Source organism: Pseudophryne corroboree, chromosome 9 (assembly GCF_028390025.1).
Source record: "Pseudophryne corroboree isolate aPseCor3 chromosome 9, aPseCor3.hap2, whole genome shotgun sequence".
NCBI lineage: Eukaryota > Metazoa > Chordata > Amphibia > Anura > Myobatrachidae > Pseudophryne > Pseudophryne corroboree.
Window position 1 is genome coordinate 11,266,081 of NC_086452.1, and position 24,786 is coordinate 11,290,866.

At 48.9% G+C, this 24,786-nt stretch overlaps 1 protein-coding gene across 1 annotated transcript in view; it reads left to right on the forward strand.

Annotated features, from left to right (window-relative positions):
- Positions 1 to 24,786, forward strand: part of LOC134957253 (uricase-like) — a 56,511-nt gene that overhangs the window by 2,868 nt on the left and 28,857 nt on the right. The window contains exons 2-4 of the mRNA XM_063938967.1: positions 2,429 to 2,647; positions 2,905 to 3,021; positions 11,242 to 11,320. Of these exons, the coding sequence (XP_063795037.1) occupies positions 2,429 to 2,647; positions 2,905 to 3,021; positions 11,242 to 11,320 (415 nt within the window). The remainder of the gene's footprint in view (positions 1 to 2,428; positions 2,648 to 2,904; positions 3,022 to 11,241; positions 11,321 to 24,786) is intronic.

A 24,786-nucleotide genomic window follows, 5' to 3' on the forward strand; every position in this document is an offset into this window, starting at 1 on the left:
ACTCTGGACACCCACGCCTCCGGCCACAGCACTCTGGACACCCACGCCTCCGGCCACAGCACTCTGGACACCCACGCCTCCTGCCACAGCACTCTGGACACCCACGCCTCCTGCCACAGCACTCTGGACACCCACGCCTCCAGCCACAGCAATCTGGACACCCACGCCTCCTGCCACAGCACTCTGGACACCCACGCCTCCTGCCACAGCACTCTGGACACCCACGCCTCCGGCCACAGCAATCTGGACACCCACGCCTCCGGCCACAGCACTCTGGACACCCACGCCTCCTGCCACAGCACTCTGGACACCCACGCCTCCTGCCACAGCAATCTGGACACCCACGCCTCCTGCCACAGCACTCTGGACACCCACGCCTCCTGCCACAGCACTCTGGACACCCACGCCTCCTGCCACAGCAATCTGGACACCCACGCCTCTGGCCACAGCACTCTGGACACCCACGCCTCCGGCCACAGCACTCTGGACACCCACGCCTCCTGCCACAGCACTCTGGACACCCACGCCTCCTGCCACAGCACTCTGGACACCCACGCCTCCTGCCACAGCACTCTGGACACCCACGTCTCCGGCCACAGCACTCTGGACACCCACGCCTCCTGCCACAGCACTCTGGACACCCACGCCTCCTGCCACAGCATTCTGGACACCCACGCCTCCGGCCACAGCACTCTGGACACCCACGCCTCTGGCCACAGCACTCTGGACACCCACGCCTCCTGCCACAGCACTCTCTACACCCACGTCTCCGGCCACAGCACTCTGGACACCCACGCCTCCTGCCACAGCACTCTGGACACCCACGCCTCCGGCCACAGCAATCTGGACACCCACGCCTCCTGCCACAGCACTCTGGACACCCACGCCTCCTGCCACAGCACTCTGGACACCCACGCCTCCGGCCACAGCAATCTGGACACCCACGCCTCCGGCCACAGCACTCTGGACACCCACGCCTCCTGCCACAGCACTCTGGACACCCACGCCTCCTGCCACAGCAATCTGGACACCCACGCCTCCTGCCACAGCACTCTGGACACCCACGCCTCCTGCCACAGCACTCTGGACACCCACGCCTCCTGCCACAGCACTCTGGACACCCACGCCTCCGGCCACAGCACTCTGGACACCCACGCCTCCGGCCACAGCACTCTGGACACCCACGCCTCCGGTCACAGCACTCTGGACACCCAAGCCTCCTGCCACAGCACTCTGGACACCCACGCCTCCGGTCACAGCACTCTGGACACCCACGCCTCCTGCCACAGCACTCTGGACACCCACGCCTCCTGCCACAGCAATCTGGACACCCACGCCTCCGGCCACAGCACTCTGGACACACACGGATGTTCCCATTTTTCATGAATGTACGGCATCTGGACGATAGACAGTGTCGTAAGTCAACACCATATAGTCGACATGCATCAGGTTTACAGCTAGAAAAGGTCAACATATGGAAAGTCGACAGTGCGATCCAACCTGAATTAGCCCCTATATGTAGAGAACACACCGTAGTGGAGGCTGTAGGTGCACATGGGACGGGTTTGGATGCGTCCACGTGTAGATGGATATGACTGTAACATGCTGGCAGCTATAATATACAATGTGATCCCCGGGTCACAGCTGCTGGGCCAGATCACGAAACCGGTTTCGTGTAGTGTGTGAGACAAATTGAGGTGGGAAGGGGCCAAACCAGCATGTTCCTTAGGGCCCCACGGGGTCTACAGCCGATTCTGCCTCCTGTGACCAGAAATTGGGACTCGCTGGAGGCTCACCTGATATATTGATATAATATAAGAAAGCCACGTTTCAGCATTTGCACTTTACGTGTCGGCTCTAACTATGCAACAGATCGTAATAAAAAGTGTTGGCGAATAAAAAAGGGATTGCACGGCGAGATGGCGCCGGGCAGTGTCGGACTGGGGCATGTAGGGCCCATGTTTAGAGGTGTGGCCAGTCTCTAGAGGGGGTGTGCCCAGCCACCACATTGGTTTGCCTATCCATTTTGCAAGTGTTGGTCCCCTAGATAAATATATACAGTAAATACTGCAGTGCATGCATGATTGATAATGCACTAGATTAGTAACAGCACAGTCTGGAACCTGATCCCTGGAGGAGGGGGGTGGGCCCCCAGGCAGCAGGGCCCATCTGTGGTTTCCCTGTGCCCCTGTGGGCCAGTCCAACCCTGGCGCCGGGCCACGTCCCAATGGGTGTTTGTTTTTGTTGCATTTTTAAATATGTGTTATGCTGCCTACTATGGCGACACCTGCCTGCCTGCCTGCCTTACTGCCCTCACCCAGCAGCGCGATATGAAGTGCCGACACAACCTCACATTTTCTGCTACTCATACGTTTTCCCATAAAACCTGTATAAATGATTATTACTATATTATTATTATTATTTTCAGGACGCAGATGTGGAGTTTGTGCGCACAGGTTATGGGAAGGACGCAGTTAAAGTCCTTCAGATTAAACGAGATGGAAAACAGCACTTTATCAAGGAGATCGAAGCCTCCGTCCAGCTCACCCTGAGATCAAAGAAAGATTATTTGGTTGGGGATAATTCTGACATAATTCCCACAGACACCATGAAGAATACGGTCTATGCCCTGGCGAAACTGAAAGGGGTAACTCCTGTTTATCTGTCCATTAAACTGCATGATGTGGCGGCAGCTCTAGTAATCATATTATATACCATTAGTATTGTCATAATGTGAGCGACTTGCCAAGAGGAGGTTGTTTCTGGGCAACTGGAATCCCCCCTAATTTTGCCTAGGGCCACTGTCCTGTAGCCTCCTGCTCACTGTGACATCACTGGCTGAATCCTGACAAAGCAAAGTGATACATTGTATATTGCATAACGCTCGCTCATTTTTGTGTTTAGATAAAAACCATTGAAGACTTCTCTATGGAGATCTGTAATCATTTCCTCACAACGTTCCACCATGTAACGGAAGCGAACGTCCACATACAGGAGGCTCCCTGGAGGCGCTTCGAGAAGGTACCCGACAGCCCAGACAGCTATATTCTCATTATCAGACCTATTTATCAATGTGTAGAGATTGGAAATCTGTCATCACCACAATTTATCAAACACGGGGCGATAGAGCTACGCTTACTGCGTTGCTGGGCTAGGCGCAAGGGACTGCGCATACACAGTTGAATTAGGCTTCCACTATTACCCAAAAAAACACAATAAAATTGTTAAAGAAAAGTTAAGAAAGTTTAAAAATTTGTAAATATATAGATATTTTTATATATATTCTATTTCTCTAACGTCCTAGAGGATGCTGGGGACTCCATAAGGACCATGGGGAATAGACGGGCTCCGCAGGAGATAGGGCACTTTAAGAAAGACTTTGGATTCTGGGTGTGCACTGGCTCCTCCCTCTATGCCCCTCCTCCAGACCTCAGTTTTAGACTGTGCCCAGAGGAGAATGGGTGCACTGCAGGGAGCTCTCCTGAGTTTCCTGTTTAGAAAGCATTTTTGTTAGGATTTTTTCTCTTTTTCAGGGAGCACTGCTGGCAACAGGCTCCCTGCATCGAGGGACTGAGGAGAGAGGAGCAGACCTACTTAAATGTTAGGCTCTGCTTCTCGGCTACTGGACACCATTAGCTCCAGAGGGAGTGGAACACAGGTTCGTCCTGGGCGTTCACCCCAGAGCCGCGCCGCCGTTCTCCTCACAGAGCCAGAAGAAACGAAAACAGAAGACGTCTCAGGCGGCAGAAGCCTTCGGTGCTTCACTGAGGTAGCGCACAGGACTGCAGCTGTGCGTCATTGCTCCCATACACCTCACATACTCCGGTCACTGTAAGGGTGCAGGGCGCAGGGGGGGCGCCCTGGGCAGTAATATAAACCTCTTTTTGGCAAAAGTATAGCATATATGCAGCTGGACACTGTATATATGCATGAGCCCCCGCCAATTTTACACTTTTAGCGGGACTGAAGCCCGCCGCCGAAGGGGCGGGGCTTCTCCCTCAGCACTCACCAGCGCAATGTTTTTCTCCACAGCACCGCTGAGAGGAAGCTCCCCGGACTCTCCCCTGCTTATACCACGGTAGAAGAGAGGGTTTTAAAGAAGAGGGGGGGCACATAATTCGGCGCAGATAATAATAACAGCGCTACTGGGTAAACATTAAATTGCTGTGTGTTTTCCTGGGTCATATAGCGCTGGGGTGTGTGCTGGCATACTCTCTCTCTGTCTCTCCAAAGGGCCTTGTGGGGGATCTGCCTTCAGAAGAGCATTCCCTGAGTGTGTGGTGTGTCGGTACGTGTGTGTCGACATGTCTGAGGTAAAAGGCTCTCCTAAGGAGGAGATGGAGCAAATGTGTGTGTGTGTGTGTGTGTGTGTGTGTGTGTGTGTGTGTGTGTGTGTGGTGTCTCCGTCGACAACGCAGACACCTGATTGGATATGTGAAATTAAGTGCTAAGGTAAATTTATTGCACAAAAGATTAGAGAACAGACAGGGAATCTACCCATGTCTGTCCCTATGTCGCAGAGACCTTCAGTGTTTCTCAATGCTCACTATCCAAAATAATAGACACTGATACCGACACGGAGTCTGACTCCAGTGTCGACTACGATAATGCAAAGTACAGCCAAAACTGGCAGCAAAGTATTCATTATATGATTATTGTAATAAAAGAGGATTTGCATATCACTGATGACTCATCTGTCCCTGACACGAGGGTACACATGTTTAAGGGGAAGAATGCTGAGGTAAATTTCCCTCCTCTCATGAAGAAAAAGAGCGGGAATCTCCAGACAAGAGACTGAAGTTTCCCAAAAAGAATTCTCAGGGAGTATTCCTTCCCTACTAGGGCCAGGATACGATGGGAATCTTCCCCTGGGGTGGATTGACACGTTTACCCAAAAGGTAGCGCTGACTTAACAGCTATCCTCAGGGCATACTTGCCTACTTTTTGGCAGCTCTCTCCAGGCAGGAAAATTACGAGGAGTGGGCGGGGAGGAGGCGGAACGTGGCGGGGTGAAGGAGGGACAGAGGCGAAACGAGGGCGGGGTTACACCATTGAGCCACGCCCCCGCTCGGTAATGCCGCTATAACCGGCATTTTATAGCAGGGGGCGTGACTATGATGACGCGATTCAACAAGAATCGCGTCATCTACTGTCCGGACCGCCCACTTTACTCTCAAAGTGGGCGGCTGGGCAGGGGGTAAGTTAAAAACCGGGAGACTTGTCTGCTCTTCCGTGGGGCCGGGAGGGTCACCCGATTTTCGGGAGCCTCCCGGCCATTCCGGGAGAGTAGGCAAGTATGCCTCAGGGATCCTGCAGATAGCATGCAGTAAAAGTACTTTGAAGTCCATTTACACACATTCTGGTACACTACTCAGACCGGCGATTGTGTCGGCATGGGTTTATATCGCTGTAGCAGCGTGGACAGATACCTTATCAGCGGAAATTGAAACCCTAGATAAGGATACCATGTTATTGGCCCTAGTGTATATATATATATATATATATATATATATATATATAAAAGATGCTGTCTTGTATATAAGACATGCCCAAAGAGACATTAGTCTACTGAGTTCTAGAGTCAACGCTATGCCGATTTCTGCTAGACGTGTCCTGTGGAACATGCAATGGACAGGTGATGCCGACTAAAAGGGGCATATGGAGATTTTACCTTACAAGGCTGAGGAATTGTGTGGAGAAGGGCTCTCGGACCTGGTCTCCACAGCTATAGCTGGTAATTCGGATCTTTTGCCTTATATTCCCTCACAGTCTAAGAAAGCACGACATTATCAAATGTCGTGTTTTCGGTCGCAGAAAAACAAGAAAGTACGAGGAGCGTCCTTTCTTACCAGAGGTAAGGGCACAGGGCACAGCTAGTTCCCAGGAACAGAAGTCCTCCCCGGCCTCTACTACATCCACCGCATGATGCTGGAGCTCCGCTAAGGGAGTCCGTCCCAGTGGGAGCACGTCTTCGAATCTTCAGCCACATCTGAGTTCACTCACAGGTGGATCCTGGGGCAATAAAAATTGTTTCTCAGGGTTACAAGCTGGAATTCGAAAGGTGCCTCCTCGCCGGTTTTCCTTATCGGACCTACCGGCTTCTCCCCCAGAAAGGGAGATAATATCAAATACAATTCACACATTGTATCTCCAACAGGTGGTGCTCAAGGTTCCCCTCCTGCAACAAGGAAGGGGATATTACTCAACCTTGGCTGTAGTCCTGAAACCGTACGGTTCGGTCAGACCTATTTTAAAATTAAAATCTCTGAACCTATACTGGAAAAGGTTTAAATTTAAAGTGGAATCGCTCAGAGCGATCATCTCCTGCCTAGAAGGGGGGGATTTTAGGGTGTAGCTAGACATAAAGGCTGCATGCCTTCATGTTCCCATTTATCCACCCCATCAGGCGTACCGGAGAATTGCGGTACAGTATTGTCATTACCAATTTCAGGGTAATTGGTGGAAATGATGGTGCTCCTACGCAAGCAAGGAGTCACAGTTATCCCATGCTTGGACGATCTCCTAATAAGGGGAGATCAAAAGAGCAGTTGTTGAACAGCGTGTCACTTTCGCTGAAGGTGTCACAGCAACACGGCTGGATTCTCAATATCCTGAAGTCACAGTTGGTTCCTATGACTCGTCTGCCCTTCTTGGGTATGATTCTGGATACGAACCAGAAATGGGTTTACCTTCAGATAGAGAAGGCCCAGGAACTCATGACTCTATTGAAACCAAGACAGGTGTCAGTGCATCACTGCACTCGAGTCATGGGAATGACATTCCCTTCGGCAGGTTCCATGCGAGGACTTTCAAATGGGACCTACTGGACAAGTGGTCCGGGTCACATCTACAGATTCATCAGTTGATCACCCTATCCCCCAGGGCCAGGGTATCTCTCCTGTGGTGGCTGCAGAGTGCTCACCTTCTATAGGGCCGTAGGTTCGGCATTCAGGACTGGATCCTGGTGACCACGGACGCGAGCCTTCGAGGTTGGGGAGCAGTCACACAGGGAAGACATTTCCAAGGTCTTTGGTCAAGTCAAGAGCCTTGTCTTCACATCAACATCTTGGAACTAAGGGCCTTATACAACGCCCTACGTCAAGCGGAGACCTTACTCCGTGACCAACCGGTTCTGATCCGGTCAGACAACGTCACCGCAGTAGCTCATGTAAACCGCCAAGGCGGCACAAGGAGCAGAGTGGCGATGGCGGAAGCCACCAGAATTCTTCGCTGGGCGGAGAATCATGTAAGCGCACTGTCAGCAGTGTTCATTCCGGGAGTGGACAACTGGGAAGCAGGCTTCCTCAGCAGACACGACCTACGTCCTGGAAAGTGGGGACTTCATCAGGAAGTCTTTGCACAGATTGCAATTCGGTGGGGATTGCCACAGATAGACATGATGGCGTCCCGCCTCAACAAAAAACTGCAGAGTTATTGCGCCAGTTCAAGAGACCCTCAGGCAGTAGCGGTAGACGCCCTAGTGACACCGTGGGTGTTCCAGTCAGTCTATGTATTTCCTCCTCTTCCTCTCATACCCAAGGTGTTGAGGATAATAAGAAGAGGAGTGAGAACAATCCTCATTGTTCCAGATAGGCCACGACGGACCTGGTATCCAGATCTGCAGAAAATGCTCACAGAAGATCCGTGGCCTCTTCCTCTAAAACAGGACCTGTTGCAGCAGGGGCCCTGTTTGTTCCAAGACTTACCGCGGCTCTGTTGGACGGCATGGCGGTTGAACGCCGGATCCTAGCAGAGAAAGGCATTCCGGTTGAGGTTATCCCTACGCTGATAAAGGCTAGGAAGGATGTAACGTCAAAACATTATCACCGTATATGGCGAAAATATGTTTCTTGGTATGAGGCCAGGAATTCTCCTACGGAAGAATTCCATCTGGGCCGTTTCCTTCACTTCCTACAAACTGGAGTGAATTTGGCTTAAATTAGGCTCCATTAAGGTTCAGATTTCGGCCCTATCCATTTTCTTTCAAAAAGAATTGGCTCCTCTCCCAGAAGTTCAGACTTTTGTGAAGGAAGTGCTGCATATTCAGCCTCCTTTTGTACCTCCGGTGGAGCCTTGGGACCTTAACGTGGTGTTAAGTTCCTTAAGTCACACTGGTTTGTACCACTTAAAACGGTGGAGTTAAAATATCTCACTTGGAAGGTGGTCATGTTATTAGCCTTGGCTTCGGCTAGGCGAGTGTCGGAATTAGCGGCTTTGTCACATAAAAGCCCCTATCTGATTTTCCATATGGATGAAGCGGAATTGCGGACCCGTCCTCAATTCCTGCCAAAAGTGGTTTCATCCTTTCATATGAACCAACCTATTGTGGTGCCTGTGGCTACGCGTGACTTGGAGGATTCCGAGTCACTTGATGTGGTCAGGGCTTTGAAAATTTACGTAGCCAGAACGGCTAGAGTCAGAAAAACAGATACACTGTTTATCCTGTATGCGACCAACAAGATTGGTGCCCCTGCTTCAAAGCAGACTATTGCTCGCTGGATCTGTAACATGATTCAGCAAGCGCATTCTACGGCTGGGTTGCCTAAATCAGTCAAGGCCCATTCCACTAGGAAAGTGGGCTCGTCTTGGGCGGCTGCCCGAGGGGTCTCGGCACTACAGCTGTGCCGAGCTGCTACTTGGTCGGGTTCAAACACCTTTGCAAAGTTCTATAAGTTTGATACCCTGGCTGAGGAGGACCTCCTGTTTGCTCAATCGGTGCTGCAGAGTCATCCGCACTCTCCCGCCCGTTTGGGAGCTTTGGTATAATCCCCATGGTCCTTACGGAGTCCCCAGCATCCTCTAGGACGTTAGAGAAAATAAGATTTTACTTACCGGTAAATCTATTTCTCGTAGTCCGTAGTGGATGCTGGGTGCCCGTCCCAAGTGCGGACTTCTTCTGCAAGACTTGTATATAGTTATTGCTTACATAAGGGTGATGTTATAGCTTCATCGGTTTGAACCTAGGCTATGTTGTTGTTCATGCTGTTAACTGGATAGTTATCACAGGTTGTACGGTGTGATTGGTGTGGCTGGTGTAAATCTTGCCCTTAGATTAACTAAAATCCTTTCCTCGTACTGTCCGTCTCCTCTGGGCACAGTTTCCCTAACTGAGGTCTGGAGGAGTGGCATAGAGGGAGGAGCCAGTGCACACCCAGAATCCAAAGTCTTTCTTAAAGTGCCCTATCTCCTGCGGAGCCCGTCTATTCCCCATGGTCCTTACGGAGTCCCCAGCATCCTCTACGGACTACGAGAAATAGATTTACCGGTAAGTAAAATCTTATTTTACAATTAAAAAGTTGCTCTATTCAAATAATAAAGATCCAGATTTATCAAGCCTTGGAGAGTGATAAATTTCACGGTGACAAAGTACCAACCAATCAGCTCCCAACTGTCATGTTACATAGTGTGTCGGACAAATGACAGCTGAGAGCTGATTGGCTGCGACTTTATCACTGTGCAATTAATCACTCTCCCAGGCTTGATAAATCTGGGCCTCAGTTTTTTATTATTATTTAGATTTATTGGTGACTCCTTGTTAGAGAAGGTTCCGGATACATCCTTGGTGAACCTTATCACTGTCGGGGTAACCTCCCCACGATAGATAGGACATAACCCTTTACGTTTAATAACACCCGTTTTGGGGGTTAGCCACAAATATTTGGGATCTCCTGAATGTATAAAGGAGGGATCACAGCAGGTGCGATCCCTTCATCTCCGCCCGCAGTCACATCCCCCATAGGTTTCTATGGGGGATGCGATGCTACCCGATGTATTCCCGATATTGTTCTCCGCAGCTACCCATTGTAGCCTATGGGCTACAGAGCGTGGGAAGAAGTTCCCCGGGAACCCTCCGCCAGACAGCCTCTGTGCATCGCCTCATGCGCAGGACCCCCGGACGCCCGTTGAGCACATCCTCTCAGAGCCCCTGTTCCTGCGGGTGCCGGGTGATACATTCATCTGAAGGTATCGCATATTGCAATGTGAACCTGGGTGGTGAGATCCCGCCCAGATCGCATTCAATATATGATCATTGATAAATGGGCCCCATAGTCTTATAGCAGCTTCCTTCCCTCTGTGCGAGACTTCCTGATTTCTTCCTGTTCCAGAACTAGTCCTAAGAATTATAAATTATACTTAAAATAAATGAAAGGTGGCGGTACTGCGTTATCCCTGGGTGCCGGTACTGCGTTACCCCTGTGTGCCGGTACTGCGTTACCCCTGGGTGCCGGTACTGCGTTACCCCTGGGTGCCGGTACTGCGTTACCCCTGGGTGGCGGTACTGCGTTACCCCTGGGTGGCGGTACTGCGTTACCCCTGGATTCCGGTACTGCGTTACCCCTGGGTGGCAGTACTGCGTTACCCCTGGGTGCCGGTACTGCGTTACCCCTGGGTGGCAGTACTGCGTTACCGCTGGGCGCGGTACTGCGTTCCCCCTGGGTGCCGGTACTGCGTTACCTCTGGATTCCGGTACTGCGTTACCCCTGGGTGGCAGTACTGCATTACCCCTGGGTGGCAGTACTGCGTTACCCCTGGGTGCCGGTACTGCGTTACCGCTGGGTGCCGGTACTGCGTTACTCCTGGGTGCCGGTATTGCATTCCCCCTGGGTGCCGGTACTGCGTTACCCATGGATTCCGGTACTGCGTTACCCCTGGGTGGCAGTACTGCGTTACCCCTGGGTGCCGGTACTGCGTTACTCCTGGGTGGCAGTACTGCGTTACCCCTGGGCGCGGTACTGCGTTCCCCCTGGGTGCCGATATTGCGTTCCCCCTGGGTGCCGGTACTGCGTTACCCCTGGATTCCGGTACTGCGTTCCCCCTGGGTGCCGATATTGCGTTCCCCCTGGGTGCCGGTACTGCTTTACCCCTGGGTGCCGGTACTGCGTTACCCCTGGGTGCCGGTACTGCGTTACCCCTGGGTGCCGGTACTGCGTTACCCCTGGGTGCCGGTACTGCGTTACCCCTGGGTGCCGGTACTGCGTTCCCCCTGGGTGCCGGTATTGCGTTCCCCCTGGGTGCCGGTACTGCGTTACCCCTGGATTCCGGTTCTGCGTTACCCCTGGGTGGCAGTACTGCGTTACCCCTGGGTGCCGGTACTGCGTTACCCCTGGGTGGTGGTACTGCGTTACCCCTGGGTGCTGGTATTGCGTTACCCCTGGGTGCCGGTACTGCCATAGGGAACAAAACCCGGGTTTGCACAATGTTACCGCTCTAAACATGACCCATTTCCATCTCTTGTCTTAGGACGGGGTGCAGCACGTCCACGCCTTCATCTACGCACCGGAAGGGCTTCATTACTGTGACGTAAACCAGAAACGAGGAGGTAAGAGCTGGAATTCTGCTCCTGTGCATTCTCATTCATTTTGCATTTATTAGTGTAGGGATTTATCACAATGTGCATCTCAGATGCGGATGGGCTGTGATTATTTTGCCCCAATCTGCAATGCGATAAATGAATATATTTAAGGGATGTATCATTATCACATGTGGGGGCAGGGCCTGTGAGAAAACGCCGTCCCTGGAAATCCGGATATCGCAATCCTCAGGGTAGTTTTTGTGAAAAATATCCTGAGATTATACCGCGCATGCACTGCTGCCGGATAGCCCCTCCCTTTATACTTACCAGCCCGGTGATTGGTCAGCTGGTCGCCAGGCTCCTGCTCTGTGACCCCGGTCAGCTGTATATGCTGTAAAGTGATATGCCGGTTTACAGCACAGGTGACCGGGTCACAGAGCAGGAGCCCAGCGACCAGCTGACCGGTGTAGAGACTCAGCAATCAGCAATGACCGGACCCCTGGGTGCAGGTAAGTATTTCTTTATTTTTTTGTTTTAGCAATTTTTTTTCTCTGTCATCCACTAGGGGACACTGGAGGCAGTAGACACTGGGGTATAGACAGGTGGCTATCGAGAGCTGGCACTTTAAGAAAACTGAATAAGTGTGTAGCTCCTCCCCCTCTATCCCCCATCAGCCCTTAGTTTTTAGAAACGTGCCGAGGGAGCCGGTCACGTTAGGTCAGATATTCTTCTTCTACACCTGCCTCAGGAAGAATCCTTTGCCACTTACTGAGAAGTGGGGTCCGGGTCTCTGAAGCCCTACACTCTTGTGGGAGAAACTCTGCCACGTTCCTTCACTCCCCCCCTGCCGCACACCTGAGGCTGGCTGCTTGGTGAGTAGTTTACTGTGCAGCGCTGCTCCTGGCGCCCCCCCCCCCCCCCTCCCTGCCACTCCGCGCTTTTGCAAAATACCTCGGTCAGGCTGAGTTCAGTTTTCTGCATCTAAAATGGAAAAATGGGAACATCCCCCACAAGTGGATTTCTCAGTATCAAGGCTGTCCAAAAAGACTGCTCTACCAGTCCCAGGTGCCACGTCTTTAAAGGAGCCACCCGACCGGAAATTGGAGACCACCCTGAAGTCTATATATACAGCTGCGTGTGTATTGCTCAGACACTAGTTAGTTCCTGGGTAATCAAAGCAGTGGAACACTGGGCCGTTAAATTGGTCAAGGACTTACAGTCCGGGGTTCCAGGCGATGACTTAATTGTCTTAGTGGAACACATTAGAGAATCGTCAATTTATCTCGGAGAAGCTTCTAGAGACATTGGACAAGTCAGTTCTCAGCTTCTGCTATCACGGCCTGAAGTTTGCTTTGGCGCTTTGGTTACTATTCAAGTCTGTGTGTAGTTCCAAAGCAGGATGGATCGGTAAGACCCATCCTAAATTTAAAATCCTTAAACCAGTTTGTGGACTACTACCGATTCAAGATGGAATCAATCAATTCGTCATTGCGAGTCTAGAACCTAAGGAATTTATGATATCCCTGAACATAAAGGATGCGTACCTCCACATCCCGATATGGAAACCACATCAGGCGTATTTGGAGTTTGCGATACGCCAGGATCATTTCCAGTTCAGAACTCTCCCATTCGGTCTGTCCTCAGCACCCCAAGTGTTTACCAAGATCATGTCAGTCATGATTGCACATCTCAGATCTTTAGGGGTCACAATTATCTCGTATCTAGACGACCTTCTCATCAAGACTCAGTCCGAGGGACTTCTGGTGGGCAGAGCATCGTGATGGCCACTTTTTACAGATGTCTATGTCTCCCTATGATTAAATCTGCCTCCATCCTGCAGCAGATCTCACACAAATCTGACAAAAAATATCGGAGGGTGTAGTGGAGACTCAGCTCTACATAACGAGCCGAATATAGGGAAGATCGAGGCAGTTATCCACCGGAATCCAGCCTGCTAAATCTGAGGCCTACCTGTCTCCCAGTGGCGTGGTCCGGCGCCATTGCCGGCCCTGCTGCCTCACTAGGGCTGGGCCTGCTTCCCCTCCCTGAGACATAACTAGCTCTGGAAACCTTACCGGGAGGACTCCACTGACCATCCTCTACACTGGGGAGACCGAGAAGGGGTTCACTGGGGAGAGAGCCGGGATCTTGTTAAGTACTCAGCTCCTACTGCTATGGATACGCTGACCGGACTGACTCACGCTGCTGGCTGTCCCGGGCAGTGAAAGATCGTGAGCCCCACCTGGACGACTACTGACGCGCCGCGTGAAGGGGAGATCGGAGCCACGGGCACGAATGCCGGAGCTGAGCCTGCTCCCCCTCCCTGAACCTCACCAAGCTCTAAAAACCTTACCGTAAAGACTCGGGTGACTGTCTTGCACACTGCAGAGACCGAGGAGACGATCACTGGGGAGAGAGCCGGGCCCTTGTTGAGTGCGGGGCTCGCCGCTGAAGACGTACCCAGCTCCTGTTGCCGTGGACGCGCTGACCGGACCGGCTCACACTGCGGGGTATCCTGGACAGTGAGACTGGGAGGATCGAACTACACCTGGACGGTCGCGGCTTGCCACTGCTGATGAGCCACGTGGAAGGAGGATTGGAGTTGCGGGAGCGAACGCCGGTGCTGTGCCTGCCTTCCAACTATCGAGGCTGCCTGGCGCCCGAACCTGGAGCGGAGATCTAGCGGAGACCGGCCTGACGGAGATCCAAAGCCACGGGGGAGAAAACCGTGTCCCCGTACGTGCGGGGTGTGCTGTCGCATAGCCGTGACACCTTTACCCACTGTGCCTTCTGCCAGACATCTGGTTCATAACGCGGTGCCTAGGGCACCATTACTGCGGGAGGTTACCTTATCACAGCGGTGGTGTGGCCGTGGACAGCAGTGATACGCCGCATCGGAGAGAAGTAGAAAGGAGACTACATCAGCTACTGACTGGGGGAGAGCCTGGTTAGGACACAATCTCGGCATTGAGATATCCCTACAGGTAGTGCTGGTGTCTGTGCTGTCAGAGACGACTTCCTACAGACTCTTCTAGTGTTAGTTTTATATTAACTGCTTTGGTTTACTTCACTCCTTCCACTCTTTCTGGTGTTGGTTCCTACCTTCTCCGGACCATCTCTCCTTTCTCTTCCTACGCGTCTAGTTTCCCTTCGTGGAGAGGACCTTTGCTGTGCGGTGCACGATGACGTCATAGCGCACCGCACATCATTTCAGTCTGTACAGGGGGCGTAAATGACCACGCCCCCTGTACGAAGCCACGCCCCCTATTGCCGCCCGGGTCGCACAGAGCCCCAGGACCGGCCCTGACTGGGGGTGGCTACAGGAGTACAACTTACAGCCACTTTGACATAGTGGTGGTTGAGGCAGATTTTTCTTCATATAACTGTATACTTTCTAAAGAATAGATTATTCATATATATATTTTGGGATATAGATGTGTATGGGGTTTGACTTCATATACATATATTTATTTATTTTTCGTTTCTCTTCTTTTCTATTCACTTCTTTTCTTATCGGTTTGTTCCTTAGAATAACACGGTGCACATTTGCCATCTAGTGGTGATTAAGGTACATCACAGGATAACTTTGCTGTGGCTAATGCTTTTGTGTACTCCAGGGAGATTGAGTGCACAAACAGCAGAACCATAGCATAAACGAGCTTGCTATTCCAGATTCATTCTGTTATACTTCAATACTTTGTATAATATAAGACACTTGATCTGTTGTATTATGTTTTGGTTTTTTCCCAACTTACTGCAATTCCCTATCTCATAACAGTTTGATATTTATTTTTGCCAACTGTAACATTGAAAGTCAGAGGCTGCCATCTTGTGGTACAAGTCTGTAACTACATGCTCCCTACGAAAGGATATCTGACAGCTGCTGTATTTTTCATTTAATTCTCTATATATATTTATTAGTAACATTTTTTTTTTTTTTTTGGCACCAATAGTAACATCAGTCATGGTGCATAGGACTCCGCAAGTCCTTCAACATCATAGATTTCGCAGAGTGTTTGACATTCAATTTGGCACAATAATGTGATTCAAAGGTTACATGGGTCGCTAGCCTAACTATCATATTATGTGATATTTTATTTTATTTTCTTCTTTCCCTTCTTTGGGGGCACACTCAATTTCTGGCCAAGGACAGCCATTCATAGCATGGACAGATTTCTAGACAGGTCTCAAATGTCAACCATGAAAAATAAGAACAAGGGTAAGAACACCCAACCTTTAAGCTCCACTACACGTGGCTCGGTTAGCTTCTCCCCATCCATCACACCTCCAGAAAGCCCCCCTTTGGGAGGCACAGGTGGTACCTCTAGTTTGCTGAATCCAGCACAAACAACACAAATTGAACAAAAACTGGATGCCATTCAGGCCTCTATTAACACTATCCTAACACATCTAGAAACAAACACTAAACGCTTGGTTGAGGTGGAACAACGTACCAGTACCAATGAAGATGCCATTTCTGAACTCAAACAATTTGCTGAGGCACAAGTCCAACTTAACATCAAACTAGAATCTAAATTAGAAGATTTAGAGAATAGAACCACACGAAGTAATCTGAGGTTCTTAGGCATCCCAGAATCCATTAAGGGAACAGACCTAATGGATCTCCTTAGCACTGACATCATATCCATACTGAATGTTCCCACCTCATCAGGCGCAGTTATGATTGAAAGAGCACATCGTATAGGACCCGAAAGAGAGAACCGAGATGTAAGGCCAAGACCGGTCATAGCAAAATTTTTGAACTATAGGGATAAAGAAAATGTTCTAATGGCCTACCGCAGACGACGTACTCTCCTAGTGCGTAACTTCCAAATCCTGATCTTTCAGGATTTTTCTAATGCAGTTACTCAAAAACATAGAGAATTTACACCTATCTGTAAACATCTTTTTGAAAACAACATCAAATTTGCCCTTTTATATCCTGCCAAACTCAGAGTAACCACTGATGGCAAAACACATATATTTGATGACCCTACTCAGGCCAGAAGTTGTCTTAAACTCACTCCACTCACCCCAGCCAACAATCCGCCCCCAAATGGGTGATAGCTTAGACTACTATAAGTTACTAAGGCTAGTGATACCACACTATTCAATTAATTCTGGTGTAATTCCAGATGTCTCACCCAGCAACAATGGGTGTTAAACCTGAACCAAATGTAATATTGTTATTGTTGATGTTAATTTGGTTGTTCTTCTTTTTTCTTTCCCCCTTGCTTTACCCCTTTTTCTCAAGCCATGCGCGTCCGAGTCTCATTCTCAATCTGGTAAGATATCTCACATGTGCTCTGCTAGCTGGGACGGAGCGGTTGTGCTGTATTTTCAAGTCAACTCACACACGAGTCTTGTTAGAATTGGCATAGGATGACACAAACACAGCCACCTAAAATGCAGTTTCCGCAGGTCACCTCAAATTCCTTTAGATTTTTATCATGGAATGTAGCAGGCCTGAATTCGGCTATCAAAAGGCGTAGAGTGTTGACACACTTAAAACAAGCTCATCCAGATATAATATTCCTACAAGAAACCCACTGGCTGAAAAACTCAAACCCCACTTTAAAGAGCCCCTGATTGTATTTCGGCTTCTTATTGTAAGAAAAAAAAGAGGGGTAGCAATTTTATTTGCCAGGAAACTACATTTTTAAGTGACCAAAACTATCGCTGACTCAGAAGGCAGATACCTCATGCTAAATGTAACACTACACGGTGAACAATTTATACTTCTCAACATATATGCACCGAATTCACCTAATTTTACATTCTTTCAGACAATATCTAATTTGTTAATGCAGCACGCCACACCTAACTTAATCATCGGAGGTGACATGAACTCACTACATGATACTACCCTAGACCATTCCAAATCTCAGGTGAATCCGTCTTCTCATAATAAAGAAGGCATTTCCCTTTTATGCTCTCAGCATTCTTTGTTGGATGTCTGGAGGCTCCAAAATGGTTTTAGCAGAGAATATACATACCACTCACGAGTACATGGCACCTTTACGAGATTGGACCATATTCTCCTAGAAGAATCCCTGTTTACACGAGTTACCCACACTTTTATAGATAACATCATAATTTCAGACCATGCCCCGATATTGTGTGATATAGAGAGGAGAGATCCACTACACACCTCTAAACTATGGCGCTTCCCGATATACCTGTCACAAAATGAGGATTTCCAAAAATATCTCAAAACTAATTGGCAAGCTTATGTGGATGACAACATACAACACTGGGACAATATAGTTCTATTTTGGCAAGCTTCCAAAGCAGTAATGCGAGGGCACATAATATCATATGTAGCTAAATGTAACAAAGATAAGAAAACAATTACATTCTTTAACTAAAAGATTACGCCACTCACACCAACAATATATACTCTCTGCTATAGAGTAAAATAAATCCGTATATCTGCAGGAGAAGGGGTTATTGGAAGCCTTTCTCTTACAAGAAGCAAAACTTAAGACTGAATATATGAAAAATCAATATCATCGATGGGGTGGCAAGTCTGGCCGACTTCTGGCCTTTATGGCAAAACAGCAAAAGAAAAAATGCTATATAACTAAATTACTAGACCAGGGTTCCGGAGTAACTGTCACTTCTCACCCAGACACAGGGCCGTCTTAACAGTACTGTAGGCCCTTGGGCACAGCAATGCACTGGGCCCCCTACCCATCCTCCAGCAGTAGGGGTGGAGGGTGCTATTGCGACAGCTTTGATGTCCCGTGGGCGGTAGGGGAGTTCTATCTTCCGCTCAGCATGTTGGACCTGGAGCAGTAATTTCTGCTAATTATTCCTTTACTACACAGATGGAGCGGGAGGGAGAACACTAAACTGTAGAAGGGGGCATTGGGCTGAATGAAGGGACCCTGGTACATGACTTCCAGGGTGCTATGGGGTGTTTAATACGTAGGGTAGGGTAGGATAGTGGAGTGGGCTTAATATTTATCATTTTCTGGTGGGAGGGCATCTTGCTTGACTGCAGACTCATATCTCAAGTTCCTGGAAATTGATTTCATAGCTTTGAATGGGATAAAAAAAAAAAAAGCTATTGAGCTCCCCTTTCAGGAGGTACTGGGGACTTGGGGATCAGAGTTCAGGAGCCAGAGCAATCCACCAATAAAAATATAAAACTGCATACCAGGCATGTGGATCTGGGGCAGTGTCCACCTGCTTGATGGCTGATATCTCTGGTTCTGGGCATAGTAGAGACAAGCTGCCAGTGTCCACTGAAAGAGGAGAGCCCCAACTTTTCAGAAACACTCTAAGTTAGACAGAACCTGAGATTTCTGGCTGGGAAGAGCAATTAACAGGCTTGGATGGGGTCCACTGCTTTGAAGTCAAATATCTCTGGTTCCCCAGGGCCGATTTTCAAAAATCTGGTACCCCTGGAAAGAGGGGACCCTCAGCTATAAGCCTAGGGCCCTTATACTCCTGGGGCCCTTGGGCAAGAGCCCATTGAGCCCATACGAAAAGACGGCCCTGCCCAGACATACTAAACTTACTAGAGTCCTACTACACTGACCTGTATAGATCTAGTGAGCCCAATCAACAGACCATAGATGCCTTTCTAGAGAAAGTAGGATTACCTAAACTAACAACAGAACAGAGGGAAGGCCTTAATAGTCCAATTACAGAGCTGGAAATTCTTGTAGCCATTGATTCTCTGAAATTAAACAAAGCACCAGGCCCAGATGGTTTAAATGCAAATTATTACAAAATTATAAAACCTGAAATGGTCCCAACACTTTCCACTCTATTCCAGCAGATTTTTAATAATAAGGTTCCTTACCCATCGTTTAACGAAGCCATAACATTATTATTACCTAAACCAGGAAAATATGCCTCTCTTATGGAATCTTACAGACCGATCGCATTGTTAAATCAAGATTACAAAATTCTAGCTAGAATATTATCTACCAGACTACAAAATTTAATGCCCTCTCTTCTAACTCCACACCAATTGGGCTTCACAACGGGTCAACACTCTGTCTTAGGGATTCGTTCTGCTATAGCGGTATTAGCTTCGGCACCAGCAAACAAAGCTTCATCAACTATAATATTGAGTTTGGATACCGAGAAGGCCTTTGACAAAGTCATATGGGAATATCTGTTCAAAGTGCTAGACTGCATAGGATTTGGTACTCTCTTTGTGGAGATGATTAAATATTTCTACTTAGAGCCCAGTACCAGATTGTTGATCAATGGCCTTCTCGGCAAGCCATTTCAGATGCAGCGAGGGACACGCCAGGGGTGTCCATTATCACCTCTGCTGTTCAACCTGGCATTGAACCCTCTGTTACGCCATTTACAACATTGGCTGACCCTTCAAGGGGCAAAAATTGGTGACCAGGAATTAAAATTTCAAGCCTTTGCCGATGATTTAATACTTTTTGTCTCTAACCCCGAAGTGAGTTTGGACCCTTTGTTTAATACCTTCATCCATTTTGGCTCAATTTCAGGGTTTCGGATTAACCTATCTAAGTCGAAGGCAATGGCTTTAGGCAATCGTCCCTACACTCCGTCTAATCCCTTTGGAGGATTGCAGTGGACCTCTTCCCAGATACAATACTTGGGGATATACCTAACCAAAAATATCCATAATTTGTACTACGCAAACATAACCCCACTTATTGCAAAAATTGAAACAGAACTAGAGGGATGGCAACACCTACAGTTGTCGTATCTGGGAAGAGCCAATTTAATCAAACTCATCACTTTTCCAAAGTTACTATACCCATTGCAAGTTCTCCCACTCATACTTACTCTGTCTGATGAAAAAAAAATTGTGGAATTATTCCGAAAATTTATCTGGGCCAAGAATTAGTTTAAAGATATTACAAAAGACTAGAGAAGAGGGTGGAATATTTTTTCCTAATGTTAAATTGTATAACCAAGCAGCCACCTGTAGATATATTAAGGACTGGCTCCATGAGAGAGATCAATATGCAAATTATACACTTGAAAAGCAATTTCTCTATCGTCCTAGTGGATGCTGGGGTTCCTGAAAGGACCATGGGGAATAGCGGCTCCGCAGGAGACAGGGCACAAAAAGAAAAGCTTTAGGATCAGGTGGTGTGCACTGGCTCCTCCCCCTATGACCCTCCTCCAAGCCTCAGTTAGATTTTTGTGCCCGGCCGAGAAGGGTGCAATCTAGGTGGCTCTCCTAAAGAGCTGCTTAGAAAAGTTTAGCTTAGGTTTTTTATTTTACAGTGAGTCCTGCTGGCAACAGGATCACTGCAACGAGGGACTTAGGGGAGAAGAAGTGAACTCACCTGCGTGCAGGATGGATTGGCTTCTTTGGCTACTGGACATTAGCTCCAGAGGGACGATCACAGGTACAGCCTGGATGGTCACCGGAGCCTCGCCGCCGGCCCCCTTGCAGATGCTGAAACGAGAAGAGGTCCAGAATCGGCGGCAGAAGACTCCTCAGTCTTCTTAAGGTAGCGCACAGCACTGCAGCTGTGCGCCATTTCCTCTCAGCACACTTCACACGGCAGTCACTGAGGGTGCAGGGCGCTGGGAGGGGGGCGCCCTGGGAGGCAAATGAAAACCTTTTTTGGCTAAAAATACCTCACATATAGCCTCCGGGGGCTATATGGAGATATTTAACCCCTGCCAGAATCCATTAAAGAGCGGGAGACGAGCCCGCCGAAAAAGGGGCGGGGCCTATCTCCTCAGCACACAGCGCCATTTTCCCTCACAGAAAGGCTGGAGGGAAGGCTCCCAGGCTCTCCCCTGCACTGCACTACAGAAACAGGGTTAAAACAGAGAGGGGGGGCACTAATTTGGCGTTAGAAATATATAAAAGATGCTATAAGGGAAAACACTTATATAAGGTTGTCCCTATATAATTATAGCGTTTTTGGTGTGTGCTGGCAAACTCTCCCTCTGTCTCTCCAAAGGGCTAGTGGGTCCTGTCCTCTATCAGAGCATTCCCTGTGTGTGTGCTGTGTGTCGGTACGTGTGTGTCGACATGTATGAGGACGATGTTGGTGAGGAGGCGGAGCAATTGCCTGTAATGGTGATGTCACTCTCTAGGGAGTCGACACCGGAATTGATGGCTTATTTAGGGAATTACGTGATAATGTCAACACGCTGCAAGGTCGGTTGACGACATGAGACGGCCGACAAACAATTAGTACCGGTCCAGACGTCTCAGAAACACCGTCAGGGGTTTTAAAACGCCCGTTTACTTTAGTCGGTCGACACAGACACAGACACGGACACTGAATCCAGTGTCGACGGTGAATAAACAAACGTATTCCTTATTAGGGCCACACGTTAAGGGCAATGAAGGAGGTGTTACATATTTCTGATACTACAAGTACCACAAAAGAGGGTATTATGTGGGATGTGAAAAAACTACCGTAGTTTTTCCTGAATCAGATAAATTAAATGAAGTGTGTGATGATGCGTGGGTTCCCCCCGATAGAAAATTATGGGCGGTATACCCTTTCCCGCCAGAAGTTAGGGCGCGTTGGGAAACACCCCTTAGGGTGGATAAGGCGCTCACACGCTTATCAAAACAAGTGGCGGTACCGTCTATAGATAGGGCCGTCCTCAAGGAGCCAGCTGACAGGAGGCTGGAAAATATCATAAAAAGTATATACACACATACTGGTGTTATACTGCGACCAGCGATCGCCTCAGCCTGGATGTGCAGAGCTGGGGTGGCTTGGTCGGATTCCCTGACTAAAAATATTGATACCCTTGACAGGGACAGTATTTTATTGACTATAGAGCATTTAAAGGATGCATTTTCTATATATGCGAGATGCACAGAGGGATATTTGCACTCTGGCATCAAGAGTAAGTGCGATGTCCATATCTGCCAGAAGATGTTTATGGACACGACAGTGGTCAGGTGATGCAGATTCCAAACGGCACAAAGGTGTATTGCCGTATAAAGGAAGAGGAGTTATTTGGGGTCGGTCCATCGGACCTGGTGGCCACGGCAACTGCTGGAAAATCCACCGTTTTTACCCTAAGTCACATCTCTGCAGAAAAAGACACCGTCTTTTCAGCCTCAGTCCTTTCGTCCCTATAAGAGTCATATCTGCCCAGGGATAGAGGAAAGGGAAGAAGACTGCAGCAGGCAGCCCATTCCCAGGAACAGAAGCGTTCCACCGCTTCTGCCAAGCTCTCAGCATGACGCTGGGACCGTACAGGACCCCTGGATCCTACATGTAGTATCCCAGGGGTACAGATTGGAATGTCGAGACGTTTCCCCTTCGCAGGCTCCTGAAGTCTGGTTTACCAAGGTCTCCCTCCGACAAGGAGGCAGTATGGGAAACAATTCACAAGCTGTATTCCCAGCAGGTGATAATCAAATTACCCCTCCTACAACAAGAAAAGGGGTATTATTCCACATTATATTGTGGTACTGAAGCCAGAAGGCTAGGTGAGACCTATTCTAAATCTAAAAAAAAAAAAAAAAAATTTGAACACTTACAAAGGTTCAAATCAAGATGGAGTCACTCAGAGCAGTGATAACGAACCAGGAAGAAGGGGACTATATAGTGTCCCGAGACATCAGGGATGCTTACCTCCATGTCCAAAATTTGCCCTTCTCACTAAGGGTACCTCAGGTTCGTGGTACAGAACTGTCACTATCAGTTTCAGACGCTGCCGTTTGGATTGTCCACGGCACCCCGGGTCTTTACCAAGGTAATGGCCGAAATGATGATTCTTCTTCGAAGAAAAGGCGTCTTAATTATCCCTTACTTGGACGATCTCCTGATAAGGGCAAAGTCCAGGGAACAGTTGGAGGTCGGAGTAGCACTATCTCGGATACTGCTACAACAGCACGGGTGGATTCTAAATATTCCAAAATCGCAGCTGATCCCGACGACAAGTCTGCTGTGCCTAGGGATGATTCTGGACACAGTCCAGAAAAAGGTGTTTCTCCCGGAAGAGAAAGCCAGGGAGTTATCCGAGCTAGTCAGGAACCTCCTAAAATCAGTGCATCATTGCACAAGGGTCCTGGTAAAGATGGTGACTTCCTACGAAGCAATTCCATTCGGCAGATTTCACGCAAGAATTTTTCAGTGGGATCTGCTGGACAAATGGTCCGGATCGCATCTTCAGATGCATCAGCGGATAACCCTATATCAAGGACAAGGGTGTCTCTCCTGTGGTGGTTACAGAGTGCTCATCTTCTAGAGGGCCGCAGATTCGGCATTCAGGATTGGATGCTGGTGACCACGGAGGCCAGCCCGAGAGGCTGGGGAGCAGTCACACAAGGAAAAAATTTCCAGGGAGTGTGATCAAGTCTGGAGACTTTTCTCCACATAAATATACTGGAGCTAAGGGTAAATTTATAATACTCTAAGCTTAGCAAGACCTCTGCTTCAAGGTCAGCCGGTATTGATCCAGTGGGAAAAACATCACGGCAGTCGCCCACGTAAATAGACAGGGCGGCACAAGAAGCAGGAGGGCAATGGCAAAAACTGCAAGGACTTTTCGCTGGGCGGAAAATCATGTGATAGCACTGTCAGCAGTGTTTCATTCCGGGAATGGAAACTGGGAAGCAGACTTCCTCAGCAGGCACGACCTCCACCCGGCAGAGTGGAAACTTCATCGGGAAGTTTTCCACATGATTGTAAACCGTTGGGAAATACCAAAGGTGGACATGATGGCGTCCCGTCTGAACAAAAAACGGGACAGGTATTGCGCCAGGTTAAGAGACCCTCAGGCAATAGCTGTGGACGTTCTGGTAACACCATGGATGTACCAGTCGGTGTATGTGTTCCATCCTCTGCTTCTCATACCTAAGGTACTGAGACTTATAAGACGTAGAGGAGTAAGAACTATACTCATGGCTCCGGATTGGCCAAGAAGGACTTGGTACCCGGAACTTCAAGAGATGCTCACAGAGGACTTATGGCCTCTGCCGCTAAGAAGGGACTTGTTTCAGCAAGTACCATGTCTGTTCCAAGACTTACCGCAGCTGCGTTTGACGGCATGGCGGTGGAACGCCGGATCCTAAGGGAAAAAGGCATTCCGGAAGAGGTCATTCCTACCCTGGTCAAAGCCAGAAAGGAGGTGACCGCACAACATTATCACCACATGTGGCAAAAATATGTTGCGTGGTGTGAGGCCAGAAAGGCCCCACGAAGAAATTTCAACTCGGTCGATTCCTGCATTTCCTGCAAACAGGAGTGTCTATGGGCCTCAAATTGGGGTCCATTAAGGTTCAAATTTCGGCCCTGTCGATTTTCTTCCAGAAAGAAGTGGCTTCAGTTCCTGAAGTCCAGAAGTTTGTCAAGGGAGTATTGCATATACAACCCCCTTTTGTGCCTCCAGTGGCACTGTGGGATCTCAACGTAGTTCTGGGATTCCTCAAATCACATTGGTTTAAAACCAGTCAAATCTGTGGATTTGAAGCATCTCACATGAAAAGTGACCTGGACCAGGCGAGTGTCAAATTGGTGGTTTTTTTTTCTCAAAAAAGCCCATATCTGGTTGTC